The sequence below is a fragment of the Aotus nancymaae genome, unplaced genomic scaffold (genome assembly GCF_030222135.1).
Source record: "Aotus nancymaae isolate 86718 unplaced genomic scaffold, 86718_ANA_hifiasm-v0.15.2.pri h1tg000014l, whole genome shotgun sequence".
NCBI lineage: Eukaryota > Metazoa > Chordata > Mammalia > Primates > Aotidae > Aotus > Aotus nancymaae.
Genome location: NW_026988425.1, coordinates 75,869,000 through 75,886,433, shown reverse-complemented (window position 1 = coordinate 75,886,433; position 17,434 = coordinate 75,869,000). Strand labels below are relative to the sequence as shown.

The 17,434-nt window shown below is 36.9% G+C and overlaps 1 protein-coding gene across 5 annotated transcripts in view; it reads right to left on the bottom strand.

Annotated features, from left to right (window-relative positions):
* The window catches only part of VCAN (versican), a 110,828-nt gene that overhangs the window by 20,053 nt on the left and 73,341 nt on the right, over positions 1–17,434 (bottom strand). For all 5 annotated transcript variants that reach the window (XM_012477605.3, XM_012477602.3, XM_012477604.3 and 2 more), the window contains 4 exons: positions 15,880–15,993; positions 13,181–13,294; positions 8,034–8,192; positions 6,558–6,640 (listed from right to left, as the gene is read on the bottom strand). In XM_012477605.3, coding sequence (XP_012333028.2) covers positions 6,558–6,640; positions 8,034–8,192; positions 13,181–13,294; positions 15,880–15,993 — 470 coding nt within the window. The remainder of the gene's footprint in view (positions 1–6,557; positions 6,641–8,033; positions 8,193–13,180; positions 13,295–15,879; positions 15,994–17,434) is intronic.

Below are 17,434 nucleotides of genomic sequence, written 5' to 3'. Positions count from 1 at the left end.
GGCCATTCTTCTGCATCAACTCTAATCAGTTGGTGAAAGGGGACAAGTGGGTGTTGGAAACTGGAGGTGTGTCAAGTTGCCAAAGCCAAACTATGCTTACCAAAATGAAAAACAAAATGCAAAATCGAGTTATCTTCCGGAAATATTTTTAAGAAGAATTTAAGTAATGAAGGTTAATTGTATAATTAATTGCACTACTTGTCCTATCGATTAGGATTTTTTTTAGTTTATATCATAACTCATGGCAAGATGAGTTGGTTAGAGCTAGAAAATAAGATATTTATGGATCTGTGGTTTAGTAATTGTTCTAGAACTTCCTGACCAGCTTTGGACAAACGCAGAAGAGAGAAAGCCTCTCTGTTTTCTCTCAGCAGCAGAATGGAAAGTGAGAAGAAGGAAGTTGTAACAACTTCCCAGGAAGCAGGAAAGCCAGCAGCCTGGTGGGGGGTGACATTTGAGTCCTGACAATGTACAGATGACAGAAGTAAAAAAAGTGAAGGGGATGCAGAGAATGGTTTTTAAAATGTTTAGCAATAAAATCAGGGCTTTTTCTGCAGAACAAACTAAATCTTCCAAAAGCACCTCAATATTTTAAAAATGGAATGGCATTGTCAGTTTTATTCAGTCCTCAACCTCTAGACATGGCCATCTAAGGTGATGGTTCCCTTTAAAGTAACTGCATCTGATCCACTGAAGAAGCCAATGTCCGGTGGGAAGGAGTCAGCGTTGATGGTGCTGGGGGAATCACTGAAGAAAGGTGAGCAAGGAGCAATGTGGAGCCCAGAGAATCCCCTTGTGAGAATGTTACTCCAGAGGGTCCAAGAGAGAAGACAGTAATATGACAGCTTTAAATCTCTGAGTTCCACAGTTGGATTTTAAACCACTTGTTGGGGAGGTTTATCAGACAGAACAGTATGACGAAGGCATGTAAGAGTTTCTGATAGCTCCTTAATTGGGCTGTCCCATAGACACTATAGTCTATAGTTGAAAACAATGTTGTGAAAATCATTTTGCCAGGAAGTATATTGATAACGTTCCCTGCCTGTCTGGTTTTCTCTGCACTTGAATAAACAGCCTCAGATAGTGGATTTACAAATGAAGCCCTATCTTACCTTAGGCAACCAACCATCCTAAGCCAAAGCATCTACAAAAAGTAAAATGAGCTGATAACATTTAGGAGTGACATTTTCTTGTGTTTGTTTCACTCCATTTTGGATATAAATTATAAGGTTTTTAAAACTCATTTTTATTCAGAAAGCATACCTACTGAATATGTGCCTATGTGGAAAAAAATCCTCCTCCAAAGTTCTGAGTAATTGTTGGTTTCTTAAAATTTCATGGAAAACCTGCCCTGATGTAACTCAAACCTGCAGGGGTGGCAGAGTCTGAAAGTTTACTTTCCATTTTTAATTTCCAAAGTTTATTGCAAAGGTGTTTCTAGGACAACCATGGACAAAATTGTTCTCATTTCTAGTAAAAACACTTGTTTTCCTTTGGGCTGATACTTTTCTAAGATGCATTGTGTTCAGCTATATACTTCTATTTTTTTAAGGAATATCTTTTTTTTTTCTTGGTCTTTTCACCATAAAACCCATCTATTATGTTTTGATGTTTTTCATATTGGTACAATTTTAAATAAAATCTTATTTAGGTAAACAAGAAATGTCAAACAGAGATTCAGCCGAAAGACATAATGTGTTCATTTCAGGATTCAAAAGATAGAGTTGGCTGAGCAATGTGTGTGTACTAATTATCACTTGTTTCTTCAAACATTTATTAAATATCTATTCTATGTCAACTACTCTGCTAGGTGATGACAAAATAGAGACGAAGGTTAATTCCTATCTCAGAAGGCTCAGTGTCAGGAAGTCAGTTTTACAGGGGCCTGAGCTAGGATGGGAAGAGGCAGAAAAGGACATGGGAGCACAGAAGAGGAGCTCATAGTCATACCCCGCAAGGAAGGCTTCCTGGAAGGAGACCCTTGGCTCTGCAGGCTATTTGATTGTTTGTGAGATGAAATTAGGATAAGAGGTGAGAATATGCTAAACGCTAGGGCCAGTATTGGCAAAGCCCCCCAGGAGTAAGAAGTCATGGCTTATTCCAGTAACTGAAAGTATTTTTGAGATGCTGTAGCTTTAGGAAGTGGCAGGCGGAGTGGAATAGCTTTGTCTGCCGTCCTAATAATTAAAACTTTATAGCGAAGGCAATGAGCAGACACTGAAGAATTTTAAGGGAGTGATAAGAGTTCATAGCCAGGGAAGAAAAAGGTCAGGAGCACTGGAAAACAGATCTGAAGGAAAACACTCTGACTAGTCATTCATTTAACAGTTGGTTAAAGAAAGAACTTAAAAGTCAACTAATAGTATATAAGCTAGATAAGAACAGTTTGTTTAAGTTCACCAGCTTAATGTATATTTAACTTGGATGGTTTAACTGAGTGTCTTTGAAGATATTACTTGGGTGACAAGCAAAGCAATTCATTAGTGAAGTTATTTGTTAGGGTTTCCAGTAAAGTAGTAGGTGCATTTTGCTACAGAGAACAACAGTCAAGTTAATAATAGTCAAGTTAAAGAATAACTGGGTTAGGAGAAAGCCAAGTGACAAAGTAAAAACTGAAATGCATTAAAAGAAAATAATCTTAATATAAATCACAAGGGTAAGCCTAGGCACAATTTTATTCATGAATTCACTTTTGTGAAATTTACTGGGCAAACACCCCAAATAAAAAATGTAATAGATTTTTAAAATAAAACAGACATAAGATTTTGGCATTTTATCAATGATATCAATATCCTATTATAGAGGCCAGTAATGTGGAATGAATCCATTAGAATTTCAATAATAAGGGCAATTTAGATAACTTGGTCAAACAACATCATTAATTTAGTATATTAGTTGAATTAGTCTAACTGCATAGCATAATCATATTAAATATGATACATTTATACTGTAAGTTTATTGAAAGCCAAATTTAATTATTTCAGTAAAAAGGATCATTGAAATTGAGACCTAATATAAACTTGTCTGTTCTTACTGGATTATAAGACTATCAAAAGATAGTTTAAGGTAAATATGAAAGATTCTTTTTGTTTTAATACTGTTCTACCGCCCAAGACGGAGAAGCTCTAATAAATCTTTCAAAGAGAAAATGGAGGGAAAGAGGGTGTAGAAGAGGAGAGAAATCACTCCAAAACATAAACAAAGCCCTTAAAATTGCACACAGTCAAATTAACACCATTCCAAGTATAAGCAGATACTGCTTCCTCCGATGAAGACTTCACTGTTAGGGATATTTTCAAAAGCAAAAACCTTCGGGTAAACAGCGAAACAAAGGAGAAGGATTTCATTCAAAGGTCTGCACACATATGGAACCCGTTAAGGGGATGGTGACTGTAGAAAAAACTACAAACGAGTTTAAGGGACACCTAGGCTGCGTCAGAGAGGAAAAGGACGGAGGAAAGGGTGGTTACAAAGGCAAGAAAGTGGGCAGGAGATCAGTCGAACTTGAGGGAGGCAGGCTCTGGGACAGATGGTCTGTTCTTTTCCAGAATGTTCAAAGTTAAGGGACACTCCTTAGCACACTTTTATTTTACACAAAGAGTGAATTAAGAAGAAACCAAGGGTCTGTCAGAGCTTTTTTCTGGATTTACTTGTGTCATTTCTTTGATAAATTTTGCTTGTTAATACATTTCATCATGTGTCTTCTTCAAAGTAAGGCCCTCAGTGCATTCTCCATAATCCTTATGTTTCAAGTAAAAGTGCCAACTAATTAAGAGTAAGGTTCTTGTTTATGTTATATAGTTATCTATGTCAGCTCATGTTATCTTCCTCTGGAAGCTTCTGAGGAAAATCAATATTTCTTTTTTGACAAGGTGCAATGTTCACTAATTTACCATGTTTAGGACCATTCTAGACTATGGAAATGGTCATTGTTATTTCTTTCAGAGTATTTGTGTACTTACATTAAAAATTAATAGACACAGACAAAAACTAGCTGAGTTGCCTTGCTTTGGTATAGAGAAATAATGGCATGTGATGAGTCAAGTTCACCTGCATGGCACTTGGCAGAAAAGAGAAATTTCCTAAGATATTCTACAGAACCCACACAGCTGCCAGATATAGGCCAATATAAAGTCTCTTTAACCAAGCACACAGGAATAAAGGATAACACTTTATCTCAGACACCATGAGAAGTAAAAAGCAGGGAAAACAATTACTTCTTTGAAGAGGTAAACTGCTAAGGGAGAGACCAGAATAAACGTCTAGTAACACACATACATGCTAAGAATAAAAACACATACATCAAATCTACATAACCAATTACAGATTAGAAATAGATGGGGCTTGGTTCAGTCAGGTCAGTGTGTAGGAAAAACAGATTTTTCATACACTCCACCTGGCCAAATGCAGCTATTCTAGGCTCAGGGCTGGAAGATACAGGAACGCAGACAATAGGTACACTTTGAAATAAGTCATGGCCTGCATCTGCAAGGCACACATAAGCAGTAACTGGATAGAAATGGCCAGCTGAGTCCTGGGCATGCCAGCTTCTGTATGCATGATGGGGGCTCACAAAACCCTGCACTTTTCACTGGGCTATAAATAAGGGAAATTTGTGGGAGGTAGACTTAATAGTGGGCATCCTAAAACCCAATTTATTCCATAAGAATGAAGTACACATTTGGCAAAGAAAACTCATTACATGCATACACTGTATGATATGCATTAACAAAATTATAAAAACAGTTTATCTATAATATATAGAAATAATCCTCTTAATCATATGTTCACTTAGAAATTAAATTAATAAGAACAAAATTATCTTCAATTAAAATGAATGTAATATAAGGATTCATGCTGTACCAATCGCTATTAATCTAATGGACCAATATTATCCCGCTAAGTACAGCAAAATGAAAACATAAAGAGGCAACAATTGGGGATACACATCCAATACATCCATCCAGGACAATTACTAATAGAAGAAAACGAGCCTACTGATTCTAAGGGTGTGGTTCCTATAGCTTACTGGGAACATATTTTAAGAACAACCTATTTTCCCTATTTTTCTCACATCTTGCCAAATAACCTACTTATGGACTTGAATGACAAACAGTGAAACAGTGCTGATTAAACATAAACAGTGGTGACAGAGAGAGAAATTCAGGTCTTATTTGGGGTTGCTCAAAGCAAAAAATGCAATAAGGGATACAGTCTTTTTAAAGCCAAGGAGGTACCAGTCAAAAGAAACTGTGGCTTTGGAGACAGGCCTAAGTTCAAATTCTGGCTTCATCCGTTAACAGCTTTGTGATTCCGGGCAAATAGCACAACCTAACCGACCTTCCCTTTCTTTACCTGTAAAACTGGTGAAGGAAAACCCAATGCCTCTCTTAAAAGTCATTGTAGGGAATAAACACATGCAAGTGCTTAATGCAGTGGCTGACACGTAGATAAAGTGAGTAGTGTGTCCACAAGAGCACAGAGAAGCTTCGCTTAAGACAGCAGAACTTCCAAAAGCAGAGACTACTTTGGCATCTATTCTAGAATAAACCTTATATTTTGTCAAACTCATTAAATCCAAACAAGTGGTAGATAATGAATGAAACTGAAGTATTACCTAAGTAATTCACACACAAAAAGGCCTTTAAAGTTATTTTCAATTTTTTACTTATTTTCTAATTTAGAATTTAATTTACACTTACTCTCTAGCCCAGTGGAAAACTTTGCATTTCAGAATCACCTGTGGAACGCTGAGAAAATACAGAGGATAGAGGTTTTGCTATAATGAACCTGGGAGAAGGCCTAAGCACCAGTTTTTCATTACATATTCCAGGTGATTCTAATGAACAGCCAGCACTGATTACCACTAGTATAGCCAATCACATCTGAACACTTTCTAAAAGAATTAGATTCATTAGAGTTTAGTAGGAGTGACTCAAAACAGCTTCACCTGTTCTAAGAACCTATTACAGCCTACTCAAAGTTGTGGCCAGCATTTCCAAGTCACTTCTTTCTTCAAAAAAAAATAGAGAAAAAAGTTGAAATATGTAATTAGTCAGCAGAGATTCACAAGACCATATCAACAATCTTAAGATAAAAAAGATGAATATTTTTGCTTGGATAAAAATGAGCCATGCCTTATAGCAGATTTCCAGTGCAAGTATTTAAGAGGGAAAGGTATTTTTTAAAAAGGACTTTTATCCTACATTTATTCTTTTTCTTTTTGCTCTGAAGCTTATCTGAAAGACAGACTCAAGGCAATTCTAGTAATTTTCTGGTTTGATGGAAATCTGGTACATTCTTTTTTCTTTTTTATTGGCCAGGCTGGTCTCGAACTCCTGACCTCGTGATTGGTACACTCCTCCTTTAAAGAGAACCACAACTATTGAAGAGAGTACTGGATGTTGGATCAGTTAGCTTGGAACTCTTCTAACCCTTCCCCGTTTCACTGAGTGACCTTGAGCAAGTCTCTACTGCACCCTCTGTAACGTGCAATCAGGGCACAGTACCAAGTTTTCCGAATGTAGAACCTGAAATCATTTTCAAAGGCATCTTACCAGCGTGCTGCCATCAGTCCAGCGGAAGTCATGCTCAAACATCTTGTCATTGAGGCCTATCCACTGATAATCATGGCCCACACCTAAGGGATAGGAAACCACATAGATATTTGTACTACTTTTTCCATATATGGATGAAAATATATCAAAGAAAATTATTTTCAGCTGGAATCATGCATTCTCTTTACTGGTTGGATTTTTATTTAGTTGCTCATAAAAAATCTCTCCTAGCCTATCTTTTGTTCTTCTGCCCAATGTGCTTTAAATGAAAAAGTTAATGTGCAAACACTGTGAAACATTAAAATATCAGACACAGACAATAATTTTCCTAGCAATTTATTATAATTAAATTTTTTCATCCTTACTCATGATAGAAATTTTCTGTTTTTTAGCTGTTGTTAAGTGATGCCACTGGCAAAAATTCAGTGACCCAATAAAATGTGCCAGATCTTATCCATGCTACCCTCATTTTGGAAGTGTTTCTTCTCAAAGCATTTTACTTAGTGAACACCTAGATTAGATAGTTCTACAAATTTATCCTCAAAAATATCATGAGGTGAGTCACTGGCAACGATAACACACGGTAAAGTTAAACGAACCTCTATCCCAGATTACAAATTAACAAACTTCTAAAAGATAGTAGGCATCATGAGAAAATCATTAATAGAACATCAAACAATGCTTCACGAGGCTGGGAATGGTGGCTCATGCCTATAATGCTAGCACTTTGGGAAGCAGAGGTGGGAGGATTACTTGAGTCCAGAAGTTTAAGAGAAGTCTGGACAACATAGCAAGACACCATCTCTTTAAAAAAAAAATGCTTTATGAGCCACAAATTTCTACATATTGCTACCTAAAAACTAGTTGCTCTCCTTTTTGCTGTGGATGAAGGAGTCATTAAACAGCTCTGATATAAAGTTGCATTAGCTTTCCATCTCCAGCTATTCAAGTTCTTAGGATGTAGCTCACTTTCCACAGTTTAAAATATTAAGAAACTTGAATGAGAATCAATACGCCCAAAAGGTACGATTAGGGTGCTGTTATTAACAATTCAATTTTAATTAGCAGGATAAAAATAACTGAAAGCAACTGTCATTTTAGACAGGCATATACATATTTAAAATAGAGACTACAAAAGTATGACCATAGTAAGAATTCTATTGAGCTGTGAGAAATGGCTGTTTTTGTAAATTTTAAAATGATCAAATAGCAATTTCTTAGGATTCAACCAACAGCATGTGTTTCACCTATTACTGCTGGTAGACTAACAAATGCCTGCTTATATTATAGCTGAATGTCTCCCAAAATGGGGGACTTAACACAGGTGAGATGATTTTAAGTAATTCACAGATGAGGGATCTGATAAGTTGTATTGTGATTGAAAAAGCTACTTCTTTTCACTTGCACACAGACGAAACTAAGAGAGTGATGAGAATGAATGAAGTTCCAGGAAATCCATGTCTATTTGGTACATACGATTAACAAACATTTGTTCTTCATGAGACAGGATGCTTGTGAGATGGGCGCCCTGCAGACGGCATTCCCGTTCAGCTGCATCCCATGTGCGTCGATGGGCAAAGTATTTGTAGCACTGCCCTTGGAATTTGTGCCAGCCATAGTCACATGTCTCGGTGTCTGGGAGAAAACAGGCAGGAGCTTATTAAACACACATACGTCATTCAAACTTGGCACCCAGATCCAAGCGTTAATAGGATATCCAAGCCAATATCTGTGCAATGTCCCTGAAGTAACTGATACATAAAATTTGGTCACGATGACAAAGAAATTATTATAAAGTCAGCCCAACCGATTTGTGTGAAGTGGATGGCTGTACATCTTTGGACAGCAAAGGCAGCATCTAACAGTAACTTTCTTGATTAAAGCCAGAGAAAACTGGAAGAGGGGCCAGCCAAAACCTCTTGGGCTGCTATAGTGTTGGCTGACTTAACTTGTGAAGCAACGGGGCTAATTCCTTACCAACACAACTTTTCTAAGAGACTCATTCAAGGGATAGATAAGAATGCCGGCTAATAGGATTACAAATGCTCTATTTGCATAACAACTTCAAAGGTTCTGAAAGTAGTCCTCTTCCACTTTCCAAAGAGCAATCTGAGAAGTCACAAGATAGCTCTTTGTCATGTCTTAACTGACAAAGAGAAAAAAATCCTTTATGAATAGGTACCTTCTGGGATATAACTAGAACTTATGCCTTCTTCCTAAAAAGAAAGGTAAGATAGGTAACTCCCAGTGAAAATGCATCAAGATTTTAAATGTATTAAAAATGAAATAACAAATTATTTAACTCACGCCCCCATTCCACCAAGTCATATACATATGTGTGTGCGTATATGTGTGTGTGTTTTACAATAAGCACACTATAACTGATATTCCAGTGGGATGAAAATATTTTTCAAATATATCTAAATTTTACACTGGCAGTATCAGCTACACTTTCTAGGTTGCCAACTTTTACATAATTTCGTAAGGAAGTAGCCTTGTTCATAGCACTGTATTCTCATTGGCCATCTTCTCACAGAATCACTTATCCACAGGTGGGGTTATACTATATATTAAATAATAATCAGTAGAAATAATTTTGACTTTCACAAAATACATCCCACAATTATATTGAAGTAGTTACATGTAAAAACTAACAAAATTGCCAAGTTTATAGAATTTCAGGCACCAAGAAAACCTTCCAGATGAAGGATACTAATAAGTATCCCCCCCACCCAAATTTGCTGATTAATAGAAAAACGCAACCCTACTAAATTAAATTAAATGTTTGCTTTTACGTTAGTTTTGGTGGCCAAATTGAAACTCAGATTGTCTCTTGACTCTCTTTCCTGTTACTCCTCTTCCTATAACCGTGGGAAAGTATGAATGCTGGAAGACTTCATTTTTTTTCCTGGCTTCAGTGATTAAAACCATACTCACACAACAGATGCAGCTTATCTGAGAGCAGTATTTATTACAGTTTAGTCTATCAGGACTGTTGTTTAGTTGCAGCCAGCTGACTAATTCTTTTGAGTAATGTGCCCTGGAAGTTTTGCGTTTATTAAAGTGTTGTTTGGAGATCACCAAATCTCATAGGAAAGGACTCAAGACACAGCTACATGGTTTGGTATAAAAGTAGCGCTCAGTGCCTCAAAATGAAGCAAATTTTGGCTACTTGGATGTAGTGTTTCCACTTTGGAGAAGTTAATTTGGAAGAATTTAGAGGTAAGGTGAGAGGGGTAGGGAGAACACAGCTCTTCCTGTAAGAAGACTCATACATGAGGGGGTTAGTTTACAGAGGAGGAGAATCAAAATAATTTTTCTAACATTCTTACCGCCAAAGTCAATAATGTGATTTGTAATGGCATAACTTGCCTGAACCATGGACATTATCATTTAAGATACATGATATAAAATTCTGGAGGATCTTAACTTCTTGAATAATACATCAGAAACACTTTTCTACATCCTCTTTCTGTTATTAACCCAAGTGGTTTTAGTTTGGTTTCCCCTTTTTCGTCTTTGTGTGTATGAGTGTGAGATGGAGTCTCGCTCTGTCACCCAGCCTGGAGTGCAGTGGCACGATCTCGGCTCACTACTACCTCTGCCTCCTGGGTTCAAGCAAGTCTTCTGCCTCAGCCTCCCAAACAGCTGGGACTACAGGCGTGCGCCGCCATTCCTGGCTAATTTTTGTACTTTTTGGTGGAGATGGGGTTTCACCATGTTTTCCAGGCTGGTCTCGAACACCTGACCTCAGGTGATCCATCCACCTTGGCCTCCCAGAATGCTGGCATTATAGGCGTGAGCCATCACACCCGGCCCCCTTTTTGTTTTTTAAATAGTTTATCATTAAGCATTTTTCCTAGAAAATCCAGATGATCACAAAATGTAGATGGATGAGCATATCACTACTATAATACCTGTCTCAGTTAGCAGATGCATACATTCCTATCAGAACACAGGTCCAAAAAATAGAGGCAGAGTTTGTTAAAACCAAACTGGGAGAATGTAATTTATCTGTACCATCTAAATAATAGCTTATCAATGATTATAAATATATCTGCAAAAACGACTTAGAGTGGCTTTATCTTTAAAAAATAAATAAATAAATAAAGCCAACTATCCACATTGATTCACTTAAATTTTATTATTCATGAATTCAGCAAATATGTAATGAAGGATAATGTGTCAAGCCACATCTCTCAGGATGCTATTTCTATTATTAATAGAAATAGTCTGTTTTTTCAACCTTACCTAAAAATCATGTGAAACTCTTTTTATTTATTAAAAGGCGACCCTTGTGGATGACATTTTCTTAAAAATCATTCAATGTATGGAAAGATTTATGCTTTAAAACTCCTGCAGGTTTTACAGAGGTTACCAAAAAACATAGGTTGTTTCAATAGGTTACAATACAAAGAAAGATTTGTGGTGTGCCCAGCTCCTGTTCACGAACATATAATGTGAAACTATCACAAACAATTTCACCAAAAATCTATTCTTTTGATGTTGTACAGGTAACGTTTTCAACACCTCTGAGATATTTCCTAAGAAAGTGCCATCCTCTACACTTCTCACTGGCGAGCTGCCTCACTGACTTTGGCTACGGCAGTTTGTGCAGCCAGAACTGCCTCTCTACTGTTCCAACCGCCCTTTCTAGATTTTATATCTGTAATTATTGCACCAAGATGTGTCCTCTCTTTCAGAGTAACTGTGACTTGGGAAGTTACTAGTGCAGAGAACAGAAAATGTCAGCTGAAGGAACAACGACATAGTCATCACTGAACTTTGGATAGAAAATTGTTTAGACAACAAAGCTGCTGTTAATGAAGAAAACATTTGTTCTTAGGCAACCTGAAAAGAGGAGAAAAAAATCTTTCGGTATCCTGGCAATAAATCACAGGAGCACAGCTGCACTGCATAAACAGACTGGGATCAATGCTTCTCAGCAAATAATGTGCATGAAAATCAAACTTGCTTTTAAATAAAATAGAAAGTACCTGAAAGTTAGTTGGCACCAGAAATAAAATTAATTAAAACTTTTTACCTTCAATATTCTTTTGAAAAGAAAGAGAAAAGGTAAATGGCTCAAAAATCCCTTACAAAAATCTGTTACCACTCAATCCATCAGATAAACATATAAATAAAATGTTTATCTTTGAGAGTTACTTTAGAAGTGTGAAGATACTGAGAGAAACTTGGGCTGTAGAGTGAAGCCATTTAGGTTCACTTTTCCCATTGTATGATTTACCAGCTGTGTGACATTAAACACATCACTTTTTTTCTCTGAGCCTTAATTTCTAGCCCACTTAATGCATAGAAATGCTGTGCCAACCAAATGAAATAAAGTGCCTGGATGCATTTGGTAGTCTATAAAGTATAGACTACCAAGAGTTATGCTAAGTCACCAGGATCAGGGACTTCTATTTCCAGTGCCTGGAACAGTGCCCGGAAGATAGTAGGTGCCCAATAAATGCATGCTGAACAAATGATTTTTTTAAATTGCTTCTTTGTACATGGAACTCATGGAAGCCAGAATCATGTTTAACATATTGCAATGTCTCAACTGTCTCAGGCTTTTGTTTTCTTCAACAAATGCCATATTACTAACGCTTTTCCTTTAAGAAGAGGATCTTGCTTAGTCTATCTTTATGCACAAAATCTAAAACAAACAGATTCACCCTATGCAATAACAAAAGAAAAAAACCCAACACCTAAAATTGTAGCCATCATCCATCCACTTGGAATGTCAATTCAATATGTGCTCCTTTTGGATTTGTATTCATTGCAGTGACGTCCGGATTAACACCATGAAGCAGAATGTGGGACCAGACCAATGTGTCTGAGTATCTAATGCATTTTCAGTTTGTCTGGTGGAATGGAAGTTTGGCAGTGAACACTTTTGTCAAAGCCAAACCACTGTATGAGTTTAAGTAGAGGAAATCGACAGTCCAACGCTGAGTGTGCTTAGCATGCAATCTGTTCCTTATTGATGGACCAACAAATGCTACCATTAACCACCTAAAATACATTCTCAGGTTGGCCATAAAATGCAAATTACAGGAATCATGAGATTCAAGCCATCATGAACATAGGGCTTTCTTTCATTCAGAAAAAGTGAATGCTTCTTTAGTAGGAAAATTTCCTGGTGAGCAGATTCACAATATATTCTACTTAGCATGTGCCAAGGCGAATGTATTCTAACAACTATATCAACTCATTCTCCAGATATGGTTGACTATAAAAAACAAGCCCATTGAGTCTTAAGTGCTTAGGAGGAGAAAATAAAAACAGCTATAACATTGAATTCAGTACTCCTTGGTACACGAGCCACATTAAGGTCAGTTCTTAGTTTGTCCCCAAGAAAAATACAAATGACAATGACAATATTCCTTTTATTGGCTGGATGTCTTTAAATTCAGCTCAGTGTGCCTGTCTGTAATTCCAATCTATCAGCTAAGCAACCATAATCAAGCCAACACTATTATTCAGATGTTTTGAACTATCCATGAACAAGGAAACCTAAGAAAATGTGAATTTCCACTGCAAGAAAGAATATGCAGTGAGACCAAAATTGCTAAAAACATCAATAACGTTCATCACACAAACGTTGCAACAGCTCTTACCTCGTTCACAAAGTGCACCAACGTAACTTGGAAGGCAGAGGCACCTGAATGTGTTAAAACCGTCAACACATGTGGCTCCATTCCGACAGGGATTAGAGTGACATTCATCAAAATCTGAAACAAAATAGTAAAAGCTCACAAAACACTTCCAAAAAGGATCAAAGAATTCCATTTAGTGTGAGGTTGCAAGATAACATACAAGATGGCCAGTTAAATTTGAATTTCAGATTTTAAAAATGTATAATTTTTAAGCATAAGTATGTCCATGCTATATTTAGGGCAAACCTATACTACAAAGTTATTTCGTTTTTATTTGAAACTCAAATATAAGTGGCCATTCTGAATTTTTATTTGCTAAATTTGGCAACCCTAAAAAAATGTCAGTGGTATTCAGAGTTGGGCCGTCATCTCCATTGCTAATAAATGAATCAGATAAGCCCTAAAATGAATGAAGAATCAACACTCCCAGCCTTTTCACCTCCAATCACGGCTCATTCTCTGATGACCTCACATATGGAATACTCAAAGTATCTAACTGGCCTCACCATCATTGGGCCCTTTCTTCTCCAATATATCCATCACTCTGCTAAATGTCATCTTTTTTAGACACAGTCATGATAATTTTATTTATTTATTTATTTTTTGAGATGGAGTTTCACTCTTGTTGCCCAGGCTGGAGTGCAATGGTGCGATCTTGGTTCACTGCGACCTGTGCCACCCGGGTTCAAGGGATTCTCCTGCCCTGGCCTCTTGAGTAGCTGAGACTACAGGCCCATGACACCACACCCTGCTAATTTTTTGTATTTTTAGTAGAGATGGGGTTTCACTATGTTGGCCAGGCTGGTCTCAAACTCCTGACCTCAGGTGACTATCCCGCCTTGGCGATAATTTTATTCTTTTACTTCCAAACATTCCATGGATCCCAACTGCCCAGGGCAGCAGTCTTCAAAGCGAGGTCCCTGGACCACACCATCAACATCACCTAAGAATGTTAAAAATCCACATTTCCAGTTCCACCCCAAATCTGCTGAATCACATACTTTGAGGTGGAGACAACGATCTGTTTAGCCAGCCCTCTGATGCATGCCCAAGTCTCAGATTCACTTGACTAGAGTGTGAAGTAACACTACACAGTATCCTGAACTCAGGACCTTCTTAGACCGTCAGGGCTTTCTAGACCCAACCTGCTTTCTGGTATTCTCTCCCCAGTACGTCTCCCTCTCCCAAACCCCTAGGTAGGCATGCCTGGATCCGTGCTGTCACTCAAACGCCTCTGTACCTTTTGTTTGTTGTGTCCATATCTCCCTCCACCACCTGTCAAATCTTCCTCAACTTTAAATCTATGTCAAATAAAATCTTTCTACACAGATTCTAATCTTTCTACATATGCTTTTTCCTGATGAAATTAATAACTTTATTTCCATAGCAATTTGCAATTACACTAAAAATTTAATGTTTAAGAATATTTTTTAAATGAATATACAATGTAAGTTAAATTTCTAAGCCATGTAATGTATTCTTACCTAAAGAAATGGTCTTAGCAACGGTGATATTATATAGTAATAATACCAAACGTGTTTATGGTGCTTGTTGAGTGCCAGACACTTTGTCACCCAGCCTGGAGTGCAGTGGCATGAACACGACTCTCTGCAGCCTCAACCTTCTGGGCTCAAGCAATCCTTCCACCTCAGCCTCCCAAGTAGCTGGGATTACAGGCATTGTTAATTTTTGTATTTTTTTTTTTTTTTTTTTTTTGTAGAGGTAGGGTTCTGCCGTTTCGCCCAGGCTGGTCTCGAACTTCTGGGACCAAGCAATTTGCCCACCTTGCCCTCTCTAAGTGCTGGAATTACAGGCTTGAGCCACCTCACCCAGCCTCATAGACTTTTTTTCTTTTAAGTACTCTTTTAATATGAATGTTGAGATTGTATCCCAATATTTACATGTAATTTAAAGTGTTATTGGTGAGCTTTCTTTACTCAATCATTGTAAGCAAATTAAGCAAACCTTCGTGAAACCTCTAAAAGGAACATCTGGACAGCATATTCCATCATTCTTTTCTTAGAAGTGAGGTCTATACTTAGCCAAATCAACACTCATGCCTTTTTTTTTCTTTAAAGAGAAGGATGTCTAAATGAGAACATGGGAGTGTAAGAGTAAATTACGCTACTTGGAACCAAAAGAGAGGAGGGAAACAGCAATTGCACAGCTCCCTGAGGCAGAGACAGGTTGGGCTGGTTGCTGGGAGTCAGGGAAGGGTCTTTCCCATTCCAAATGAGAAGAAAATGTTATCCCCAAGCTAAGAACTACACTCTCTAACTTTTACTATTTTCCTAATTTTTAAGCCTAGTTTTCTAAAAAGATTTTTATACTGAAATTGATTTATCTATATGCAGATTTGGGGAATAGATGTACATTTTTATTAACATTTATGCAACTTTACATTTGTAAATTCTACCTGTAAAAACCACAAAAAGACTCAGCGGGCCTCACTGAGTCTTGGGTATATTAACAGAATTCACTAAACATCTGTACCCATTTTCCAGCCCCCAGTTAATTACCCTCATATTTTAACTTCATTCAACATATAATTAATCTACACATGGGTTTCTCTGAAATCTCTGATTAATTCGACAACACAAATCTTCTCCCAATATATATTCTGTGAAAGAACTGTACCCTTTCAGCCAAGTACATCTTACCAAGTTCACACTGGTCTCCACTGTATCCTGGCACACAGGTGCATACATAGGAAGTTTCAGTAGGATAACAGGTGCCTCCATTAAGGCACGGGTTCATTTTGCAACGATCAGGTCCTACCATATTCAGGAAAATAAGAAAAGCAATTAGCCTCATCTCTAATGTTTCAGTGTATTTTAGCATAAAACGCCCCACATTGCTACCACATTACAGGCTTTACCATAGCAATCCTACACATAAAAATTGACATTAACTTTACTCTCTGGAGTGTTTCTATAACTAATTGTTACAAATTGAATCTATTCATTTCTGGGACTCAATCATGATTATTTTTAAATGATATATTTTGTACTGTATCTGGCAACTAATACATTCTACTGCAGATTTAGTTGGCATGATAATGGCAATTGATTTTAGTCAAAAATGATTACACATATGTGCACAGTGAATGGAAAATGTATTCTTTTAAATGGGGTTAGTTCATGTGAAATGGCTGGATACACAGAACATGCATTCTTTTTAGCAGGTTGGCTTGTTATCATCATTTGAATTATTATTGCCTTTTACCACTTAATGCTCAGAAACTGTTTTTCTTCGAAAGTGTGCACTGAAGTCTCTTCTGCTACATTAATATGCTTTTTCCAAAAACACGTTCCAAATGTACTCCTTTAAACTATACTTGAAGAAAAGCAACACATGGATTAAACTCTACTGCATAAAAACAAACCCATATACAAAACCTTACCTAAAATGAAATCCCAAGTTTTTATTACAATTTTCTTATTAAAATACAAATTAAAACCGACACTCCTGGGAGATAAATATAAAGGCCAAAGACATAAATTTATGAGGACAAACAGTTTTAAATATATTTTCTAAGTGCAAATACTTTTACACTACCCGAAGCACATATTTTATATCGCCATATTGCTTGGATAAGTGCATTTTCATTGAAGGTATATCTATTCTTTGTATATTGTTTCAGAATTGCTTACATTTCTAAATGTTCAAAGATCCAAGTGAAAGTTGAAAATTTTACAAAATAATTGAAATAAAATAGATTTTCTATGGAATACACCCATATTTTCAAGAATCTCAAGACCTGAAACCCTGAAATAATTACACATAAAAGAAGAAAGATGTCTAACTTCTTATGAAACGTTAGCTTAAAAATATACTAGGATAAACAAGCTACTGCTATAGAAAATAATTGAGACTTCCCCACACTGGAAAGTCAAACTCAAACTTTCTGAGTGTTAAGTAAATTCTGGATGGTTATAAACCTGGATAGATACACATTCCCATGTTTGGGAGTCCACATTAAAATTAGTTTAATTCAGATGAGTACACCAACTTCTCAAAAAACTCCCCCAAATTTTCTAAGACACTTTTTCCTATAGTTCCAAAACTATTTGAAATCTCCCTAACAATGTTAGCTTTCTGGATTTCAAAGTACAAGTACACTGCCAAGATGACAAGGCTGCAGTTAACAGACGCCGTGGCCACATGCTGCCCTCTGTGCAGAATCCAAATGACACTATGTGAAAGTGCTTTATC